This window comes from Ptychodera flava, chromosome 2 (genome assembly GCF_041260155.1).
Source record: "Ptychodera flava strain L36383 chromosome 2, AS_Pfla_20210202, whole genome shotgun sequence".
In the NCBI taxonomy this organism is placed as follows: domain Eukaryota; kingdom Metazoa; phylum Hemichordata; class Enteropneusta; family Ptychoderidae; genus Ptychodera; species Ptychodera flava.
This window is the reverse complement of record NC_091929.1, coordinates 23,958,502-23,981,858: the sequence shown is the minus strand read 5'-3', so window position 1 is coordinate 23,981,858 and position 23,357 is coordinate 23,958,502. Positions and strand designations below refer to the sequence as shown.

At 36.0% G+C, this 23,357-nt stretch overlaps 1 protein-coding gene across 2 annotated transcripts; it reads right to left on the bottom strand.

The window, feature by feature from the left end:
• Positions 1–371: 371 nt before the first annotated feature.
• On the bottom strand, positions 372–22,752 carry LOC139117354 (uncharacterized). Of its 2 annotated transcripts, none has more exons than XM_070680379.1 (21): positions 22,594–22,751; positions 22,006–22,106; positions 21,178–21,294; positions 20,414–20,505; positions 19,776–19,944; positions 18,366–18,496; positions 17,680–17,812; positions 17,013–17,189; positions 15,679–15,922; positions 15,080–15,230; positions 12,877–13,033; positions 11,507–11,675; positions 10,754–10,914; positions 10,426–10,505; positions 8,187–8,335; positions 7,374–7,479; positions 6,690–6,774; positions 6,118–6,286; positions 5,338–5,421; positions 4,303–4,373; positions 372–3,789 (listed from the first exon to the last, which is right to left on the bottom strand). In XM_070680379.1, the coding sequence occupies exons 1-21, from the start codon at positions 22,628–22,630 to the stop codon at positions 3,592–3,594; spliced, it is 2,781 nt and encodes a 926-aa protein (XP_070536480.1). In that variant the 5' UTR covers positions 22,631–22,751; the 3' UTR covers positions 372–3,591. The 2 variants fall into 2 exon arrangements, with proteins under 2 accessions (XP_070536480.1, XP_070536490.1); XM_070680389.1 differs by having other exon boundaries at positions 3,427–3,789; positions 6,690–6,771; positions 22,594–22,752.
• Between the last annotated feature and the right edge of the window lie 605 nt (positions 22,753–23,357).

Below are 23,357 nucleotides of genomic sequence, written 5' to 3'. Positions count from 1 at the left end.
TTTTCCATTTACCAGGGAATTATAGTGGTAATGCCCCAGCTGAACAGAAAACTGCATGCATATGACACTTTCTCTGCACTGAGTGCACCAACCTTTTGAACCAATAAGGGTTGCCCCATTTCCAGACTGTGACAAGGAAAGTAATTTGTACAATCAACAAGGTCAGTGGAAAGGCACAAGCATTGTAGCTAGTATATCTACAAATATTCATGCTTTGAGAACAACAACTTCCTCATGCCTGATTGTTGGCAATGATAGCTGTCCTGTGGTAACTTTCAAACCCTTGACAAGTGCAGCATTTCCTCTGTACTGTGTCACACATTCAAAACCATTCAAACATTTTATCTTTAATACTCAATGGCATTTAAAAGTAGTTTCAGAGTCTTTACAAGTTTATTCATATCACATCTCTGTACACATTTTTTCCTTCAAAAGTTCCTATACTACTACAGAAAAAATATACAATCAGAATATTACAAGTTTCTATACATCATAAGACACAATACAGTGAACTTCTATCCATTTCTACTGAAGACAATAAATACAGATACATGTTCTTATCTATCAGAATACAGACATGAATATATTTTCACGTCCACAAAATAAAGTGGGTTGTGAGTAAATCTGTTGTACAATTACTGAATTTGGACGGCAGAGAAAGAAAGTTTGCTGAAATTGCATGTTGCTTGTATGCTTTGTAATTCAAATATTTTTTCTTATATAATGCAATGAATGTGTACTGTGTGTGTCTGTGTGTGTGTGAGAGAGAGAGAGAGAGAGAGAGAGAGAGAGAGATACTTGTATGATAAATAGACAGCGACATCTGGCAAAATTACCATTGCGTTGATAACTTTATGACAAGAACTTTTGGTATGTTGAGAAAAGGAGTAATGAAATTTTTTAAACATATTCATGAACTGTAGGATGACTGTCATCAAATTTGGCACAAATGAACTAGACTTTTATCAATCAAATATTGTTGTGTTCTATGCAGTAACTAAACTGAAAAAATATTGATGGCTGTATGAAATATCCATGATGACTTTTCTGAAGTTGTAATATTTTCAGTAACACAGTGAAACTAATCAATGTGGAAATTCAATGACTCTGTTGTCTGGACTTTTGTCTGAATCAGCACAGATTTTTATACAGATGAAACACAGTAAATGTGAACCTGTCTTATCAGGATACCACTCATCAATGGATGCTTGTGTTTTACACCTATCTATACCAGTACAATGGTTTAGCCCTCTGTTTGGGGCAATCCATGCATGGCAAGGTAGGGGAGTAAGCTATGGAGGTATCCTGTAAAGACAGATTTGGTGTACAAGTCAAGTAGTTGGGTCAACTCAGAGTACAGTACTTTGCCATGTTTCTGACAATATAAGACGACTTCTTGAAAAGGTGGCCTTTCGTCTTCACCAGTTCACAGAGTTTTCTAGACCCACTGTGGATTAGACTGAACGATCCATCACTAGAGGGCGCTCTAAAGGGAGCTTACAAAACACCCATGAGCGAAAGATCTTTCAGTCTAACTGTGGATGTGCTTTTAACATCATGTGTCATTTAGCAAATACTGTGAGAATGTGCATTACATGTAGTCGTAGCAAAAATAATTAACGTAGAATGCGTCTCTGGGTTTTCATATGCTCAAATTTTAAATATAACAGTGTGTTGGTCTTCTGCTTGGGTGGACTTCTTTTGAAGTTTTCACTGTATTTTTGTGAATATTGCAAGTTCAATTTTCCTCTACACAGGTTACAACAGCTATTTTTAATATACAATATCAGTAAATTTTTGGCAATCTTGCGAAATGACCTCTGATTTTATTCTTGATTATGAACAAGAATGGTTTAAAGTTTCTTCGGGAAAATCTGAAAGTTTCCAGGAGCATTCTACCCTTAAATTACAGAGAGGTGAGTTCTTTGCCTTTTGTGTTTTCATAGTAGATTTTGTGACATGATAAATAGTTATGAAGGAGATTACATTTAACTCAAGTACTTTCAGACTGCTGTATCGGAAATATACCGTGTACTAAATCTGAAAATACTCTCCTTTTAACAGCACAAATGCATGTTATTACTTTGCTTAAATACTTGCAATTACTATATACAAAGTGAACAATGCATTTAAAATGGTGGAAAACTTCACATGGTGATATTTATCTTTGCGGTGTTGTAGAAATATACCGGTAGATGCAATGTGCATATATTACCATTTTGGGACAAAGTTGCCTTCTTCCATCAAAAATTTGAATATTTATTCCACTATTATATGCATACTCAAGCATCGGAGCACATCCGCAAAAAGATTTGAAACATGCAAACTTTGCTCATATTTATGTTCGCATATTCAACATTTTGTTACTTTAATGATGTAATTTTCAGTGTATGCAAGAAAATATAATTGAAATTATGTATTACTTTGGTTTCTCTGGGTTGGATCATGAGTTCTTATTATCAACCATGGTACAACCCTGGTTACAACTGTGGTCACAAAAATGGTTGTAACAATGACACCATGATTAAAACTATGCTACTATGGTTACAACCATGATTGTAACCATGGTACCACCCTGATTAAAACCATGCTACCATGGTTACTACCACGATTGTAATTATGATATGTACCTGTATGCATGTGGGAGTTGAATAAATGCTGGTATTTGCTCATATACCACTTGCATGTATTTCAGCCAGAGCAATAATGTGAACCACTTTCAGAATTTAACAAGAGACTATCCAAAGATGGCAACCTTGTCCCCTGGTGTGCGTTACTGTCGCTTGATGTCCTGTTAGATTGCTTCCGAAACAGTGTCCTGTCTCATCATGTACCTGAGTGTTTAATTGAACTTCAACATCACCTTTGACTTTTGCAGTGGATTCATAAACATGTTGGCAAGCACATGTGGTTGAGTGTAACAATTGGCAAATTTGAATTCACACAATGTAGATGAGTTTGTTGGTCAATTGAAGTATCCGGCATTCGATATATTAAACACCACTTCCATTACGTAGATGTCGCTACCATGATAACATGCTACATGTAAGGTCTATCTTCATTACTGGAGCTATCATTTGGTTCTGATCTTCTGTGAATTTAAACAGTGGCTTTTAAAAGAAGCCTGTTCTTCATAATTTTGTGACAAGTTTGGCAATATTTAGTCAGTTTCATTTTCTGTTTGTGAACAATATTTTGCAAAAGTATACAAATTCAATTTCTGGTAAAGTTTCGAGACATGTTAAGTTTTGTGATTCCCAATTTAAAACATTTTACAGTAAATTGGCTGAGTAATTTCATGTTGACAAAATGGTTAACTGTAAGATTTTTTGATATTTACAATATATAATGGATAGAATTAGTCATCGTTTTGGCAAAAACTTAATGCGTACTTGAATGTTTTTTGAAAAGTGGCTCGTGACGAGTCGCTTGCAAGATACACAACACAGAAGTTGCAACTATACAAGACTAAGGTAATCCATTATCACTACATAGGGCTGCAAGCAGCGACAAAAGTGGGTGAGTGCTGGAAGATTCCATTATTGTGACAGGGGTGCATAGCAAGTGTGCATCATTTCTGTGTCCTTTCTCTCACACTGGAGGTGTTTGGATAGGTGGAGGTGCATCTGCTGTGGGGGGCATGGAGTGATCCGCTGTCGGTGCCGGGGTCATTGGCTGAGACATGGAAAAGTACTGAGTCGGAGGAGTCTGTGGTATGTCCATTGCATATTCTGCGGTCTTTGGTAGAAAGTTTCTTCTAATGTCGAATAACTCTGCTGCTGTAAGTTTCTGTACAACAAGTTAAGGAATTTATCATTTATGAATAGGCTACAGAGATGTACTCAACAAAGATGTTGAAAAGACAAGATTTTTTTTGTGGTTGACATTTTCTATACCCATGCTGACTATGGTGAGGTTTATAATCGTTCTTGTGGGAAATCAAACAAAATATTGGTGGGTCACTAAATATGGTGCAGAAACATGCCATCAATCCAACTGCTGGCATACTATAAAGTTACACTGTAGCATTTATAGGGTAGAGACGATATTAGAAGTTCTTTGTTTGACATCGCAGAATGCTAATAGGTTCATATTTTGTCCAATCAGAGTTCAGTCTGATACTAGAGATGATGTGATGTCACAATGCACTACTAGGATATTTGACATATAAACACACAGGAATTCTACCATGCAAAATATATTTAACCTGTTCACCCCCAATTCACTGTGATCAGGTCTACAATCACCATTGATAACAATGGGTTTGGGCCAAACCATGGTGGTAAAAGGGTAAAAGGATACATTTTTGTCAGGTAAAGGTGGTAATTGGAACATGGACGGTGGCTGTGTTAGCCTTAAAGTGCCCAGTGAACCTGAAATAAAACAGATGCAAAGAAGGAAAGTTGTGAATGGCAATTGACAGAGATTGTTATGGAAAAAGTATGAGAGTTAAATAAACTCACAATCAGACATCATTTTCTGTTCAATGTCACTCAAGTAGTCTGTCATACCGGTATATTATTTCATATTTGCATTGGGATTTTCAAGTCTTTGTCCTGCAAAAACTACTGTACTTCAGTTCTGTGTGAAATGTCTGCACATATTATAATTAACATACTTTGAAATTGAATAAACTTCTTTGTGGAAATAATCTGCAGTTGCACTGTTTGTTTCGGTCGAAACCTGAAAAATGGCTCTTTTATTACATGCCTCGATGTGAGTGCAAATCAGTGCATTGATTTGAATAGGAACATCCGGGAAGTTAGCGGGCCGGTGAACGATGTACTGACCGGTTTCCATGGTTACCCGGTCCAGTGAAGCCCTTCGACGTTTTCGACGTCAATGTAGACGTTGAACGCTAGATGTAAAATATCCATGCGCGCACTGCTCTTTTGATTTTCGTTAATATCTGTTTTATGCAGGTCGATAATGGTAAAATTATTTGAAAATGCCCTGCATGTAACTAAATGTTATTTAGCATTAACTGTGAAGAGGCATGTAATAAAAATATTATTGCCTGAATACATGGGTTTATGTGCCCTCGCAGCAGGAGACAATTTGTCCTCCTGGCGTCGGGCAAATTGTCACCTGCTCTCGGGCACATAAACCCATGTATTCAGGCAATAATATATAAAACAATGTCTATACACAGAAACTGCATACAATACATGTATATTATCATTGGTAATATTCCTGGATTTGAAAGCAATGTGATGCCTTCTAAAGCATTGAAATTATTGCACATAGTGACCATGTTAAAACAGCAAATAGTGTGAAAGGCATGGACAACAAAATTTGGCTGACACTTTCATAGTAAGTTGTCAAAAAGGTTCATACCTGATGGATGGAAGTAGTGATGAGCTCTTGGATTGTATAGCTGACCTGTCCTACTGGGCATAAACACGGCTGGTAGGCAAACATCTGTCATGTGGAAGAAAGGAAAATTATTTGACTGTTTCTTTTAGTTACTACAACAACTTTCCCATTTTACCCACTGACTGTTTGACAAGTTTATTTCAAGCTCCATAAATTATAACTTTTGATGTAATTTGAGTAGTTTCAAGCTGTTTGTAAACTACAGTTTCTTTTCTACTCCTAAAATCATGTTTTACGGTACATGCCAAGTGTTCATTTTGACGATGAAACCTGTGTGTATGTGAATGTCCAAAGTTATTGTTGACAATTGGATTTTCTGAATGTAAGTGCATCGCTTGATTGCAAAGATACTTATGATGATAACTTGTAAGATATGTGATCTTTTGCGATCAATAGAGGAAGAAAAAAAAAGAATCTACTGGAGTGTGAGCCTATGTGTTACCTCTTCTGTGTCCTCTTACACAATGAATGCCGCCATTGTCTTACTTCCGTTTATACAGGAGCTGTGGCTTTAACCCTTATGTGCTATAAGTTTTCCAAACCAAATTCTAGTGCAACACTTCACAAATTTTTATAAACTTTTCTCTATTTTTTTTTATAATTTCGGACCAAATGGATATCACATTTCATCGGCTGAAGCTTTTTATCAAAATTTTGGCAAAAATCTGAAAAAGAATTTACTGGTGTATATTTAATAAAGGTAACAAAATTCACTTTGGCGCTCAAAGGGTTAAACCTTACCGTCAGATGGATCCATTGGCAATATTCTATCCCCAGCACTGTGTGCTAATCTATGCTGCCCTGCTAACTGACGCTCTATGTGCTCCTGGATCTCCGACTGCGTCCTCTCGATCAACGCTCTCTGGTTTTTAATTTTGTCCTCTTCATATAATTTCATCCTGTCAAAGAACTGTGACCCCAATGGTAAAGGTCAAAGGTGTGAGGTCAAGGCAAAAGGATGCTCATCACAACAAAATGCTTCCTCATGGAGTCTAGTCTAAGAATATTTTGTTTCCTGACATTATTTAATAAGTCAAGGAACAAAAAATACCAATTTAAGAATAAATATGCTATATATACATGTGTTGGACAGTGTTGATAATATACAGTGCATTTTAAAATATATTTTAAGATGAAAATGAATTAACTTTTTAGATTCTTTTTCAAGGATTATTGAATAAAAAAATATTTTCAGATTGAGAAATAAGTAACGTGACGTTGTCATGGATCTAAGTATACATATTTTCATGTAAGACATGGTACATGAGATTTGTATCAACATGACATGGACAAGTGGAGACTGTGTTACTTACATCTTTTGGTAAATCATTTCCCCATTTTGGCAACGGATAACCAACTCTTCCCTTGGGCTTGGCTTTCACTTCCGGTTGAGTCCTGCTGGAAATGCAAAGTGATTTTGATCATTGTCAAAGCACACAGTTCAGTATCATGGTGATATTTTAATATAATGGATATGTTGTGGAAGCTAAATGGTGTATGTTGTATGAAAAATTATAACTTTACTAATCTACATAGAACTGTTTAGATGGTATGTCAACTGAAACATACCAGTTGTCATGTACTGTCACATGTCTTTTCATGGTCAGTGTCTATTTGTCTTTGTCTGTCATATTGTTTCTGACAGTATTGATTAAGTTAGCTTTGAATCTGAGAGAGTTTTTCTTCTTCTCATTGTTCATCAGTCTGTTTCTAATCTGACATGTGTAGCTTTTGTAGAATTGTCTGATAGTCTACACAGTCCGTAGCTCCATAGATCCATATGTATCTCTACATGTTTGTTTACCTTAGTCTGTTTTAGTCTGTCAGTCTTTCTGTCCCTGCCTGTCTTTGTTTCATCACTACTTATGTATCTGTATCTATATGTCTGTCTATCTATCTTTCAGACTGTTTGCCTGTCCTTGTCTGTCCTTGTGTCTGTCCTTGTGTTCGTCTGTCTGTCTGTCTGTCTGTCTGTCAGTCTGTCTGTCTGTCCTTACCTGTTCTCTTTCTTGACAGATGGTGGTTTGGGACTTGTTAACCTATCAGGTGAGTGTGCATGCCAACCGTCCAATGGCGAGTGACTTCCTTTCAAGCTTCGTTTCCCTAGTGATAAAGATGACATCAAAATTAGATGACATCATACACACACTTTACATAGCAAGCTAGTGTCCTATTAAGTCAGAGTTCTCCACAAGGGGATTTTGAGTGAGGGCTACTTCTCTGTTATAGTAATCTATTCATATATTAGTAATCAAACAAAGGAAATATATTTATACACTAAAAAGAATATGCAAATTATGCATTGTTAAGTAAATTTGCTACCCTCTGTTTTCTAAGCTGCAGAGAGCACTGTATTAAACGGGAAGTTACAGGACCGTGGGCGCAAAATCGGGGTATTACTGATGACAGAGTAATTAGCATACACTGGGCAGGAGTTCTTGAATTCTCATAGCATCGCTTTGACTGTGTGATAAATTTGAATAATCATGATAGGCAATTTCATGACATATGCAAAGGGAGGTTAAAAATGGTCGTACAGGGAACACATTTTGAAGCATATGCGTTTTCCGGCAAAAAAAAGAACATTTTTTCAGTGTATTTTCAAAGCAAGTGTAGATGCTATATATTCCCAGACATATGCAAGATTCAATGACAATGAACGCCTGAAACATGGCAAAATTATGGGATTCTGGAACCAAACATGGACTACGTCAGATCAGTGGCATGGCTTTTTTATCATTCGCATAGATTTATGATAATCCGACTTTTATAGGGGAAGTTCCTGTTTAAGTATATCTTAGCAACTGTACCTTCAGCCGATTTTGGTGCTGCTATTTGTTCACCTAAATCCTCTGTGGGCATGGTTGGGATGACGGTCACCCCTGCACCGCTGGTTAATGCTGCTATCTGTGCTTCTTGGACTTCCTGTAGACTTCTAGCAAGGTCATTCAACCTAACCCTGAAATCAGCAAAGGATGTATTGAAAATCCATCAGTAAATGTCTGTATAAAGATGTTGTGGGGAAATTGCATTAACATGTAATGGAGTTAAGGGAGATTGAGGTAACACGTGCCTTGAAAGTGAAAGACTTATGGCTCATGACTTTGGGTTTCCTCGCTGCAAAAACAGCTCATTGGCCAACATAAATTCTGTGTGTTAAAATGGTTACACACTGTTCTTATGAGGGAAAAAACAAAACACTTACACTTTATGCACAGTGAAACAAAATCAAATTAAATTAGATCAAACTGTTCCAGTTTACTGTTATGGGCCATAGGCATTTACTCCAGTCATTATATTGGTGAAGTCTGTTTATTCTTAGCATATAATTCATACATATCTTTGCTGTATGTGATGGCAAGGACAGTACATTCAACAGAAAAATGAATCCATGATAAAATGTCCATAGGTGTGTGCTATTCACATGGACAGATTTTCATGGTGACAGTGCATCTGTTGATACATTTTCTTTGTTAATTACATCACTTTGCCTAGATGGTTCTTAGTCTAGTGCACATTAACATTTGCAATACCATGCAAGGGGTGTACCAAGTTTAAATATTTTGAGTTGTGGAACTGTGGGGCCAAAGAATGTGTGCTTCTGTTGTTGAATCTGTAAGCATATTGGAGTGTGATAGGCTATGGAAGAGCCTTGAGATAGTGCAAATGGGTTGGTGAAATGGAAATTGGATTTGAACTTTGTCACAGCAGTGAGCAGGTATTTATGTGGTACTTGGTGAATGACTATCTGTGATTGTTGTGTGACTTTCACGGAGGCCTAACCCTTTCATCACAATGGTTTGGCCCAAACTCATTGTTATCAATGGTGATTGTGGACCTATTCACATGAAATTGGGGATGAACAGCTTACATCAGTGCAAGGACAAATCGATGGCCCAGTGCAAGAGGGATATATAACCTGTGTTAACCCTTTGCAACCTGACCCCCTGGTGACCAATGACATCATGCGGACATTTTGTCCGAGCCGGGTTCAAAGGGTTAAAGCATAGGAGATCTGTCCCTCTTGCTCTGGGCCATCTAACTGATATTGATGGAGAATGGTGAACATTTTGGACACTGACTGCAGATCACTGTAGCTATGGTGAGAGGCTTCAGATATAGATGGACTGGTGTGGTTTGACCAAAGAAGAAACTACGCTATGGTTCATTTTGCCATGCATGAATAAATACACTTACCAAGTTTATTTGTAGTGTGAGTAAAAATCGAGAAGAATTGAAAGCCAACAAATATTTGTTATGCAGACATTTAGATGAGATTTCACACATGCACAGCAATTACATTGATAAAGTTACGCCACTAAAGGTCACTATATCGCCAAAGAAGTACCAACATCTTGGCTTTGTTCAAATGCATTGGTTGACTGTCTATTCTGTGTGAGTATTAATTCTTTTGAATACAAATGGTATTCCGATACAAGCTAGTCCTTTTTGAATTAGGACAGACATATACTTTATATGAGAAGTACATCATTGGGCGTCAGTAAAATGACATCATCACTAATTGATGTCAGTAAGAATGACATCATCATTATTTGCTGAACAGTGACAACAGCATTATCAGTATTTGATATCAGTGACAATGACATCATCATTTTTTGATTTTAGTGGCAATGATGTCATCATTAGTTGATGTCAGTGACAATGACATCATCATTGTTTGATATCAGTGACAATGACATCATCATTATTTGATGTCAGTGACAATGACATCATCATTATTTGATTTCAGTGGCAATGACATCATCATTATTTGATTTCAGTGGCAATGACACAACAGAGGAAAAGAGAGAATGGCATCACAATTTATAGAAGATGAGAATTCAATCATCACTGTTAAAGCAACTGAAAAAAAATGATAAATTTGGATTTATGGTCAGTCTGTATATGATTCCTGTTGATGAGTAAAATGCCAATTTTTGAACTTGAGAAAGGCATCACCATTCAACAACATTTGAACTAAACTCTGATTTACAGTATCCATTCCATCAAGAATTTTTGCATTAAAAGAGATGACATCATAATACTTACTCATACTCATCTTGTAAAACTTGCATTTCAACTGTGTGTTGGTGTTTTAATGCCTCCACTTCTTCCATTGTCATCATATTCTACAGAACAATATATTGATACAAAAATCATTGAAAATTACTCAAAAAATTGTCTGATTTTTCAAAACACACTTGTCAATATTATCAAAACAAAATATTGATAAGCTCCTTTGTGTTATACACTTGTGATCATTTCACCCCATTTCCCAATGTAATGGTCCAACTGAGTCCTAGGAAACAATGGGGTTGACCCAAAAATCTGTCATCAAAAGGGTAAGACAGTACCACCAGTCAATGAGCATACTCACCTGTTTACTTGATGTACTTGTGGTAGAGCGGAGAGACATTGCTGATAGACATCTATCTTCATACGGACCGCGTTGTAAGAATGTGTGGACATCTTCAAGGTCAACTCTCTCCACGTCAATGCCTGTTTCATCCTTGATAATCTCATATATTGTAGGTGTTTCTGTGAATGCAAGTATACAAAAGTAAGCAGAACTATTTGAAACAACCTTGCAATTTACCATCTGTGAATATTAATTGCAGATAATGTGATGCTGTATATGTATAAAGTGCATTGCAATCACTGATGGAATCAACTATAAGCAATTTATCATACCATGAAACAATTTCAAAGTGCAAGCAGAATATTTACAAATTTCATCATATAGCATTAGCCACTCATCACATGTGACCTGCACTTATTTTTGTCACTCTAGTGTCTGACAGAGATAATATATTCCATAAAAGTTCAATTTTAATAGAACTAAAATTTGGAATCTACAATATTGATAATAGTAAAGTACATATGCAAATTATCTAATTCATATGCACATAATGCATACTAAAACCCCCAATGTTTTTGCATTTAAGGTATATCATTACTTTTCTCTTATCATGTAGATTTCTACATCGGCTTTTAAATTAAATAAGGCTATAAGCATCTTGCAGTATTCTAAAACTGAACAGAACATAATATTCACCAGAAATTAACAAAAAGTGTATAAAAATTTTAAATGTTTCATAAGTGTATATAAATGTTATTATAGACACTCAACCTGTTTCCTTATCCGCTGTCCAGGGTTTCAGTTTTTTGGTAAAGTAGAATGAAAGAGGTATCTTGCTGGATTTTTGTTGATCTCTCTTGGTTGGTTTTAATGAATTCAAAGGAAACGGTGTTATCTCCAACTCTTCCACCTCATCTTCTACATCATAGGTTGAAATTTCCTGGAGAACAAAAGGTTGATAGAACCACAGATTAGAATGAAAATAATCCATCAAATTTTAAGGAACTAAAATAATAATTCATCAATTTGACCTTATAATTGGCTGGACCTCTTCTGCATTTTGTTACATTTTAAAATGCTTACTTTAATGCAAATAGACAAAATTTTACCTGTAATTATGCAAGAGAAAGAAAAGTTTACAAAAAAAATTGATGGTTTCTTGGAATGACCCTAGAATAAGACATTTCATGACTGTTCCTAGCTTTGAGATAGACATGCTCCAGGCATTGATTTTGTAGGTATGCCTTATCTCAATCGCTCAGTTTGGAAAAGAGTCAGCATTGAACCTTTGATCTTCATAACTTATAGTCGTAAGAAAATTGAATAACAAATTACCACTCTGAAAATGCAAAATCTCTTTTATCTTTTTTATTTTTGCACAATTCACTCAAACTACACAGTCCAATATTGACATTTGATATTAAAATTAGATTTAACAAAAGTGTTACAGAATTAAAAATGCCACTTTCTTATGTTCAACAGTTTTTAGCATTAAACCATTGTTATCAATGGTGAATCAATCTGCTTGTCTTGGGGACATCAATAAACCAAAACAGAAAAATTCCTTCAAGAAGAATGTACAATTGTATTGCAAATTAACATTCCATCACAGAATTCGACTCTTGTCATACCCTCCCCATTATCACATAGTGTACAAATGAAGCTGTACCATTGTTGTGTCAATTGAGGAGTGGGCTCAGTGTGTACAGCATGAAATTTCAGTTAAGGCAGAACGCACCTCGGGGACAGACATTCGGACTCTCAAACTTTTACAATTCTGTTCTGATATACCACATGTGGGGGTTCATTTTAAAGCTCTTGGTGAAAGAAAACTTTTCACCGGCTTAGTTTTTCAAAATTCGAAATTTTTATTTTTCTCCATAGAGTTAACACAGGGATGGCGGCCATTTTGTATTTCTAATATCGGTAAATCTTGGGTAATTTGTTTCTCTAGTACCAAAATTTGCACAGTGACCCCCTATTTTTATTCTTGATTTTGAAAGAGAATGATTGAAAGATCCCTTGAGGAAAGTTAGAGCAAAAGTTTAAGTCTTTCACTTTCGAGGTGCATACTACCTTAACTATTTTGGGGTCTCAGTAAGGTTTAATTTTCACAGAACATACAGGAAATTTCAACTTACCAGTGACTCCAGATCAAATCTATCGATGGTAGTCATTGCTAACATTTCTTCAAACTGTCCGTGATGAACAGCTATTCCTAGATTTTCATCCGGAGTACCAGCTGGTGTCTCCAGACCCGATTCCACTTTGGGCAATGCAAAGGTCATTAAATGATACCTGTAGGCAACATAAGTAGTACCTTGGGTTATTTTTCATGAGCACTTGAATTTTTACATTACTGCGTCTACACTTGCTGACTCTGCTGGAAGAGCCCTTGGTGCCATAATGTCTGAATTTTCCCTCCTTAAAGACATTGGGTTTGGTACATATTACACTAATGTAGGAGTTGTTCCCATTATGGATTATTGTAGTGGAGTATGGGGCTTTAAGAAATTCCAGTGCTGCAAGTCAGTCCAAAGTAGAGCGATTCGTTTCTACAATGGAGTTAATCGTTTTGCTCCCATTCACGTCGGCCATTACTGGAGATACGGAAGGGCCTCTTCATGGGAAAGACGGAAGTTGAATATGATAAGAATGTGGAACAGGTTACTTGTGATGCCTGATAACAGGCTCACGAAGAAAGTGTTCATTTGGGATCTTAACACTAATAATAATACCTGGTCCTCAGAGATTTATGATGTTTTCAATGAATTAGGAAGGGCTGACATATTTGATTCTGTCGTATCATGTAATCTGTCTATGGTAAAGGACCTATTATATAGTCACACTAAATGGGAATGGGCTAGCTCTGTACAGAGCAAACCCAAGCTACGTACGTACGTAACTTTTAAAGAGACCTATGGTCCTGAAGAGTACCTAAAGGTAAATCTATGTCTGAGCCAGAGGTCTCTCATTGCTCAGTTGAGATCAGGTACCCTCCCCTTGCGTATTGAAACGGGTAGATTTCAAGACCTAGACGTAGAAGATAGAATTTGTGAATTTTGTGATTTGCGTACCCCAGAAACGGAAACGCATTTTCTGTTTTACTGTAAGGCATATGACCATCATCGTAGAATATTATATGACAAAATTATGGAAAAATTAGCAAACTTCAGTGACTTATCAGACCCTGAAAAGTTAAAATTTTTATTTACAAATTGTTGTAGACCGTTAGCACGCTTTGTTGAAGCAGCTTATAATGTCAGGAAAACTTTTTTGTATTTATACCAGTGCTAATTTATTGTACTTTACTGCTTTGAAGTGACCTGTAAGCCCGTGTGGGCTGGTTGCACGTATTGTATTTTTACTGTTTTGCATTTTGTATTTTGTCTCAGTTGCAGCGAAGAGCTGCGAGTGCAAATGTCACTATAACAAATATCCATACCATACTATACCAATACATGTAATTATACCTGCCTTCTTGAAATTTCACTTTAAAAACTTCAAAAAATTTTAACATATGGGCATACCAGTGGCTGAAATTTTTAAGATTTTCTCTGATAAAACATTTGGAAAATTGAGCACTATAGACAGGAATTTGGACAAAATTTGTCTGTTCTGCATCTGTTTTTGTTACTGAGGCTGATTCTCATATCACTTGAAGTAAACTTTGTGATTTCAGGCAAAACATTTGTGGCAAGAAAGTACCATTTTCGATGATCATGTCTTGTAATTTCCAAAATCTTCCCAAAAATTTTGAGAAAAAATTGTTTTTGCATACAGACAAGAAGTCTGACATCCTTCACAGCTGGCCCTATATCAAAGATATATTACTGAAAACCGGGGCACTAGATCACCAATATTACAGTGACATCACCACCACAATATTGCAGATCACAAAAAGTGATACATACTGCCCTCACTATCAAATAAGGGAGGTTTTCATGCCATACATTGTACTTCTTAGGGACTTTGGATAAACTCATCACATCAACCTGGTCAACCTGAATTCCCTGTACACAGATCCACAATCATGGCTGATAACAATAGGTTTGGATTAAACCATTGTGATGAAAAGGTTAGGGAGAGGTGTTTGTGCACAAATTTGTACTAACTTTACGCCAATTTTGATTTTGACACTTCCAAACTTTTAATCAGGGAAGGGGAGATGGACTTTGATGTTTGATTTTCTCATGCCATGCAAATGTTTTAATTATCCACAGTTCCTAACATACCACAGGATTCTCACATGGATGACAGAACTTAGGAACATTTTTTTCCACATCTCCTAATCAAATAGCATTGGAAAGAAACAGTGCATTTCAGAATTGATGTATCACTTACTGATCAGAGTCTGGGATGTCTAACTCTAGAGGGGGTACTTTACTCTCTTTCTCACTGGCTTTACCACCTGGTTGTGGTCTACTTTTACTACCAATCATACTCTTTCCTTTTGGTTCGACTGGTTTGTCATCTTTTTCCGTTTCCTTCTCTTCTATAGTCAAAATAAAACAAAAAAGCGACAAAAAATGTAAAACACTTTTCTCAAAATGATTGTTTCAATTTTAAAGGAAAGTTTTTATTTACATGTAGGTATTGCTTGTTTTATGTATGGGATGATAACAGCCAAAGTTTTTGGATAAATCTAGAATGATCTGCACAAAAAGATTAACCCTTTGAGTGCCGTAATTTTCCCCTTCAAAATTTTAGTGCAACATTTTACAAATTTTTGTGACTTTTTCTGTAATTTTTATTATAGTTTTGGGCTAAATGGCCATAACTTTTCATTGGCAACAGTTTTTGATCAAAATTTTGGGGAAAATCTGAAAAAATTTCTAGGATTTGAAAAAAATTATCTGTGATATACTGGTATTTTATAAAGGTGACAAAAACTGACATTGGCACTTCAAAGGTTAAAAGAGCTCAACTACGCAAATTATTACCTGTTTCAATGTCTTCAAATGCATCCGTCTTCTTCATGATTTTTCCGTAAGACAGCATACATCTGAGTTGATTTTGTGGAAGCTGAAGTGGCCTGTACACACGGATATTGAGGAATCTATCGAACTCTGGTTCATGTGTCCAAACTTGTTTATCTTCCATGGGTGGTTTAGGAGCTGGTAGATAAACTGGTTCACCTCCACCGCCTTTATCGTCACCGTCTGGTTTTTCTTGAAATGTTACTCTCTGAAAAATGCAAAATATGTGAAATGTTTAATCATTAGGAAATCGGTGTTTTGAAAAGCAGTGCTCTGATCTCATAGGTACCTACTTATGTGAAAAAAACAAAAGTTAAAGAAAGGCAAATCATACATGACCCGGTTATCATTCTGTTAATTTGAGATATGGACACCTCATCATGTGACGTTTCAGGGTCAAAGGTCAAAGGTCATCAAACATGTAGAAAGATCCACAGAGAATGAAGCAAACTGTTGCAGTGCAGTAAAAAGAGTCAAAGCAATACATGATGGCATGCCTTTGAACTGTGTTTCTTTTTGTAGAGATATAGATATTCAGTGTACAAGGTCATGGCATGCACCTTACAGACTGCATGATGGGAAAAGTGTACACAGTCAGTGTAAATGTATTGTACTAATAAGCATTTTGGAGATTAAAAGAAAATTTGGCAAGAAAAATAGTTGGTATGTGCCTATAGTACATGATTCGTTATATTACTGGTGTGCAAACATTGAATGTACAACAATTTAAATAATGCCGATATCTGTATTCCTTTCATGTGGAGAAAAATAACAACACAACACATGGTAAATGTTTTTTTAAGCACTGAGTAACAGCCTAAGGTAGAATGCGCCTTGGAGACACATATTTGACTCTAAACATTTTACAAAGTTTTCTGATCTAAAACTTGTGGGCTCATTTTAAAGCTCTGAGGGTAAGAAAAATTTTTGCTATCTTAGTTTTTTGAAAATCTAAAATATAATTTTTCCCCATAGAGTTACCACAGAGGTAATGGCTGTTTTAGCAAATATTAGTAAATTTTAGGTATTTCTTTCTCTAGTACCAAACTTTGCACAGTGACCCCCTGATTTTACTATTGAATTTGAAAGAGAATGGTTGAAAGTTTCCTTGAGGAAAGCTTGAGCAAAAGTTTAAGTCTTCCACTTTCGACGCACATACTACCTTAAGTATTGAAATTTTCAGGCCATAGGATCCTAGGAGGGTAGTGACACTGCCAACAAGTCCTATTATTATCCTTTCATGACAATAGCATGATTAATTCCTGCTGACTTCATTGGTGTGCCCTTGTCATACCAACCTTGCCTGGAGATGTGGTTTCTCCCTCCTCCCCATCTACATGTCTCGTCTCCTCCACATCCCCGTCCTCCTCCTCATCATCTTCATCACTGCTGTCAAGCTGACTGTCATCTCTGACTCCCTTTGTCGGCTGTGGAGTTTCTGATCCATCAGAGTCACTGCTAAGGTCAAGTTCATCCTGCAAACAGTCAAAGCAAATAATCAAAATATCTGAACATATGTGTTTTACACCAGATGCATGCATGTACCGGTACATCATGTGTATTAAACCTCACTTAGACAATAAATGGTATTTCAAATTGTAACATTTGATTTTTATCATCTAGAATCTAGATATTAGGTCTAGTAAAATAATATGCGGATTTCTAGTTATGAGACCTATCATGATAGAAAAATCTGCCCCAATAGACATTTTTTTCACATTTTCAAAAATTTTGAGGACTTCTGTAAATTTTGCTGTATTTATTAGTTTCAGCCAACAAAAATAAATACATTTTAAATAAATAAAATAACACTTTTTCCTCTAACCTATTGTAGCTACTTTTCATGGGAATATTACCAGAAACACATCTGTTTTTATTTGGCTGAAGCGAAGCAATTAAAACAGTCACTGACATATCTCAAATGAAGCTATTGATCAGAGGAAATGCAGGGCTTTGTGTACTTACAGAACTTATTTTGAAATCTTCTGTGGTAGACTGTGTCATCATACTCTGTACTTCCTTTTTGTCATCTTCCGTTTCAGAATCACTTTCGTCTTCTTTGTCCATGTTATCAATGTATTGCTGTAAATATTCTAACCTGTTGATATAAAAGTATTGTTGTAAATATTCTAATCTGTTGATACAATGTATTGTTGTAAATATATTCATCTGTGGATACAATGTATCATTGTAAACATTCTAACCTGTTGATACAAAGTATTGCTGAAAAGATTCTTATCTGTTGATATAGTCTGTTGATACAATGTATTGTTGTAAATATTTTCAGCTGTGGATATAATGTATCATTGTAAACATTGTAGTCTGTTGATACAATGTATTTTTGCAAATATTTCCATCTGTGGATACAATGTATCATTGTAAAACATTGTAGTCTGTTGATACAATATATTGTTGCAAATATTTTCTTCCGTTGATACAATGTATCATGGTTAATATTATAGTCTGTTGATACAATATATTGTTGTAAATATATCATCTATACACACTGTATCATTGTAAATATTCTAATCTGTTGACAAAGTGGATCATCTTATATTTTACCCTTTTGATACAATGTGACATCATAAATTGATGTTCATCATAATAATAATACATCTACCTGCATACCGGTATCTGCAAACTTGACTCACCCTAATTTAGCTTTCTGTCGGAAAGTTTCAATCAAGAATTTCCATCTTCTGCCATGTCCTCTTGAGCTTGTAAGTTTGGCAAATAATTTCTCCCAGTTCATTATACGCTTCTCTTTCTCTATTCTCTTGGACTTTATTGAACAATTAAAAAAAACCACAAAATTACTCAGTCCATCAATTTTTTAATGCTGTGTTCAGCGAATTACTTGCATAGTCTCACACTTTGCTGATGAAAAAGTTTAGAGTTTTATGAGCAAAGGACCAAAAGGTCGCAGTGTGCTGGTACAAAAAGCATTGCATCAGCACAAGAGGATTGTAACTGACATTTTGGTAGAAATCACTCATCTTCTGAAAACGACCTATAGTACCTGTTACATGGGCTAAAATTCAATCAGCATATTTATTGAGTAGAACCATTATTGAATATTATTTATAACATTTTCAAAATTATATTCTGGTTGCGATCATATTAAAATCAAGTTTTTCTGGCAGACCCGCCAAATACTGAAATTTGCAAACACGACCTTATTGCACTGACTTGACAAAATACAAACAGTGGAAATATTCTATATAATCTTGATATACAGTCATGCTACACATTCTTTGTCTCATTCTTTAGAAAAGCCCTTTCTCATCTCTCTGACATACTTTGATTCTGTGAATTTTATTTCTGGTAGATAAGATTAACTGTCCTGCGTGATATGAGAAATTATGACTTTGATTGGTAATTAATTTCAATTTATAAGGGGCAGGATTAAAAAAGGCCTTCCTTGCCAGACCTTTCTAGATAGGAGCCATCAAAATCAAGGTAGATGGATAATTAGGCTAAAGTAGCTTTAACTTTTGAAAAATTTTCATTTTTTTCTCATGTATCAGCTACAGTTTCTTGGTCTACAGCAGTTTGAAATACCCAGCATTTGGTTTGTCAATGCAGCCAGTCATTGTTACTGTTGACAAATGAATTCACGAACAGACCCGAATTCGACTATCAACACTAACAATATAGGACACATATTTACAGTCAGTATTGACATGCTGAGTACTGGCAACACTGTATGGAAGTAGACCTAGAAATTGTTGCTGACACATGCAAAAAAACTGAAAAGTAGTCAAAACTTACAGTGACAAGGCCTTAACCCTTTCACCCCCAGTTCCCTGTGTACAGGTCCAACTTTACCATAGAAAACAATGGATTTGGGACAAACCATGGTGGTGAAAGGGTTAAAAGCTATTCTGACGCATCATAGTGTAGAAGATAAATTTAAATCACATGGTACTATACCAAATTCAAGAAGTAATAGAGAGTTTAAAGTTTGACACAAAACACTCAAAATTGTCAAGGTTTTTTAATTCAGACCATTGTATCTCATACAGTGTAATGATAGCTTATCATCCAAAAAGGAGACTTACATGTGTGTCTACTAGCTGTAGTCTTCGTATTGCAATGTTTAGTTGTTTGTGTTTACTTTCATAGTCTGCATGGAGTTTCTTGAGGGCGGCACTCTTCTCTTCCCAAGGCACTGAATAGACTTTGACAAGTCTCACTAACTCTCCAACTGGTGTGTTCAGGTCTGTTGTACTGTGGTAAAGATGAACATAGCAGGCAAAAAGGAGTCAGAAGAAATATTTGGGGACAAGAAAGATCTTGCATGAGGTTGAAGAGCAAATGTGTCAGTAAAAGACAGTCAGCCCAGAATGAAATATATTTAAACAATAACCAACACCCAGCTACGTTATAGTATATTACAACATACATATGTACGAGCAATAGTGAGTGCATATATGAAGTGAACTAGTCAAAACTTAGTGCTATACTGTTGCTTAGGTTGTTTTATTGCTATTATGCCATCAATATACAGGTATAATGATGCAATTAGTAATATTTATATGAATGTACTGAATATTATGAAACTATTCATACTGCACAACTATTGTACATGTGTAAATTATGGGGAATTTAGGTTAAAACAAATTGTCTAGAAAATTAATAGAGAAAGAATGCAAAGAGATAATAATCAAGTGTTATCAACTTTCTGATGAAGTCTTACCTTCTGTAAATCTTGCCGGCAACCATGGTAAGTTTGGCCAGTAACGCGGGAGGTAGGGCATGTTTCAGCAATTCATCTTTCACATCAAGGAACTGTCGAACGAAATCAAAGAGAAATGACAAAATACATGAAAATCTATTTTACGATGTCAAAAAAGTCTGGTTACTATCTGTACTTGAAAGTTTCTTTTTGCATTGAAAGATTATGTCTTGTTGTTGAGAGGAAATTTTGACAGACTGAATTATTCTGGTTATTTTTTAGATGTGAGACTAAAAACTTTTGCTATCTAACACCCACAAGGAAGATTTAACCATATGATGATTGAAAAACAAACAAACAAACATACTTACAGACAAAAAACAACACACTATTAAATTTGGGGAGAAAAAATCCACCAGTTTCATTTACAACATACTTGTATGTGTGTTCTGCCCTCCTGTTTACTTATTTATTTATACAATTTCTATGAGTGGCTTTTGTTTAATGCAACATTTTCAACACATTTCTGCCAGTAGAGGACTTGTTTCTTTATGTCTTTAGAAACTTGTGGGAGGGGGTGAAACTTGGGTCAAGAGGAGACAAGGGCCTCTTCTGTATTTTTGGATAAATCTATTCATTCATTAATGACAGCAGAGGAATATACAAATTATTTGTTACATTGTAAATTAGCCATCCCTTTGTTTTTCCAAGCTGTTGAGAACACTGGAATATGTCTGCATGTGGAAATAGCACCCATGAGTCAAAGGAATGATACACGTAATTACCTCTGCCAGTGAGTTATTCACCAGTGATATGCTGTTCAAGACACCGTCACACAACATCTCAAACTTATTCTGCTCCTCCTGTTGCTTGAGACGGAATAGTTCCTCAGCACTGTCATACTGTAAAAAAAACACCAGTAAAAGTCCTTGTCATACACACCATTCTCTGGATTCTGTTACCTTACACAGTTCACATGTGTAAGTGGCAATTCATAAATAAAAATAACGGCAAAACCTTTGATACTGATGGGTAACTTTAAAATTTATGTGTATATGGTACCTGCCCTGTGCAATGTCTTAATTAAACAACTATACAGATTACCTTGTTTTTATCAAAGAAACCAACTTAAATCAGACAAATAATACCACCCATCCATTGTGTAGGTACTGTAAAATTTCATCGGGCAATTCAAAAACCTGACAGGAATAGCAGTTACCTACTACCCTGCACATGAGTACATACAGACAGTATACACCCTATGTTATCAAAGTACTCTAAGTTGAGGTTTCGTGTAATTTTTGTAAAAAATCTTCGACTCTGGACTGGTTCATTGAGGATATTTTTTTGAAAAGAAGTATAGTGATAATGGGTAACAGTGTGTGGTTTATTTGATGATTATTTTTGATCAACCCTTGGCATTGAGCTGTGGGTATTTGGGCCAATGATCAATATTTTTCACAGAAAAATCAGAATGACACTCAGGAAACTATAACTGCACACATGTACACCAATGACAATGGCAGGGCCAAGACTAAATTTATCTTAATATAAACTCTATGCACATAATATCGAAACATGTATCAAAGTTATCTGTTGCCATGGTAACTTGCCTCGTCATCATCAACATCACTTTCATCCCCGCTTCCTCCACCGACAACTTCATCGTCTTCTTCTCCAAGTGGATCTAACTGCCCAAGCCTCTTTCCTGAACCTGGTACAAGAGTTGGGGACAAAATAAAAATATTAGACAAATACGTGTATACTGTCAGTGGCAGTAAACTTCTTATGATATGAAGCCTGAAAGATTGAATGGGCTTGGGTTGAAGCACTAAATTATAATATCATTTTCATAAGGAATCGAGCATATTATTAGGTACGAGTCGAGGACTTATGGCAGTAATTTTGAGCAAAATGAAATCGGATGATATTTTACCGTGAGATCGAAATTAAGAGAATTGTGTATACTTTGATCGTCTTGATCATTAAACTTTTACTGTAAAGATTCTTGTAGGCGGTTTTGTGGAGTGACGTGTCCGTGACGGAGGAAATATGTGAATCGTGTAACATTACAGGCAGTGGGACTTGTTGTGAATGGAGGCCGCCATGTTTGTTTATACATCCAAGCGAGTGGCCCGTCCTTCACTGCGACAGGAACGTGATAATTTTTTGAGCTGAATTGAAAATTAAGCACATCTTACCCGATCCATCCGATCCGACGTTATCTCTTGCATTCATAATTCACTATTTTCAGAAAGCAGTCACAAATATAACTGGATTTCGCACGACACTTTGGACGTGCATAATACGCGCACAGGTAGCGTATGGACGACAGTTGCTAGGATATCTATCAAGTATTGGACGTTGGCGGCGCAATCAATTACTCGCTGCGCTGGAGCTGGGAATCGGATGCTCCGGAGCCCTCAGTCCATACGCATCAGCGTATTTGTTTGAGTAAAAATCTTGTTTTATGAACGTTCTTTACATGCTGCATACGCTAGTATTATGAAAAGCATCATTATTCATAGTATCGGTTAAGAACTGAATATTTGGTGAAAAATTAGTGAAATTAAGGGAGTCGTCATTAACGCCAGAGACTGAGGGGTAAGAGGGGCTGGGTTGTCCCCTATCTTGCATGAACAAGTTTGAGAAATTGATGTGTGCAATGGTGCAATCTGAGAGGTGTTTCAATTTATTCCGTACGAAAACTGAGCAACCCCCTTCTTCCTCTCCACATTTCATCCTCCTTGAAGTTTTAATTTTTTAGTGGCCCACACTAACATTCGTCCGATCCCCTAGGCCGTAACTAATGACGCCTCCCCAAAAGCCCTCATAATTTTATTTATTTATTATTTATTAAACCTTGTTTAACGAGGGTAGCCTGGTAAGCTTCAGTAAAGATGCTTATCTTCCCAAGGGCCCTCAAATGAACATACAAACTGATACAAAGCAGAACAACATGAAA

Bases quoted from the DNA above. Each gene is read 5' to 3' on its own strand.
- LOC139117354 (XM_070680379.1), bottom strand. From the start codon at position 22,630: ATGAATGCAAGAGATAACGTCGGATCGGATGGATCGG. The intron at 18,497-19,775 runs GTAAGTCTCCTT...TGTTCAATAAAG, and splicing joins TACAGCTAGTAGACACACAT to TCCAAGAGAATAGAGAAAGA. The intron at 13,034-15,079 runs GTAAGTGATACA...TGTTGCCTACAG, and splicing joins GACATCCCAGACTCTGATCA to GTATCATTTAATGACCTTTG.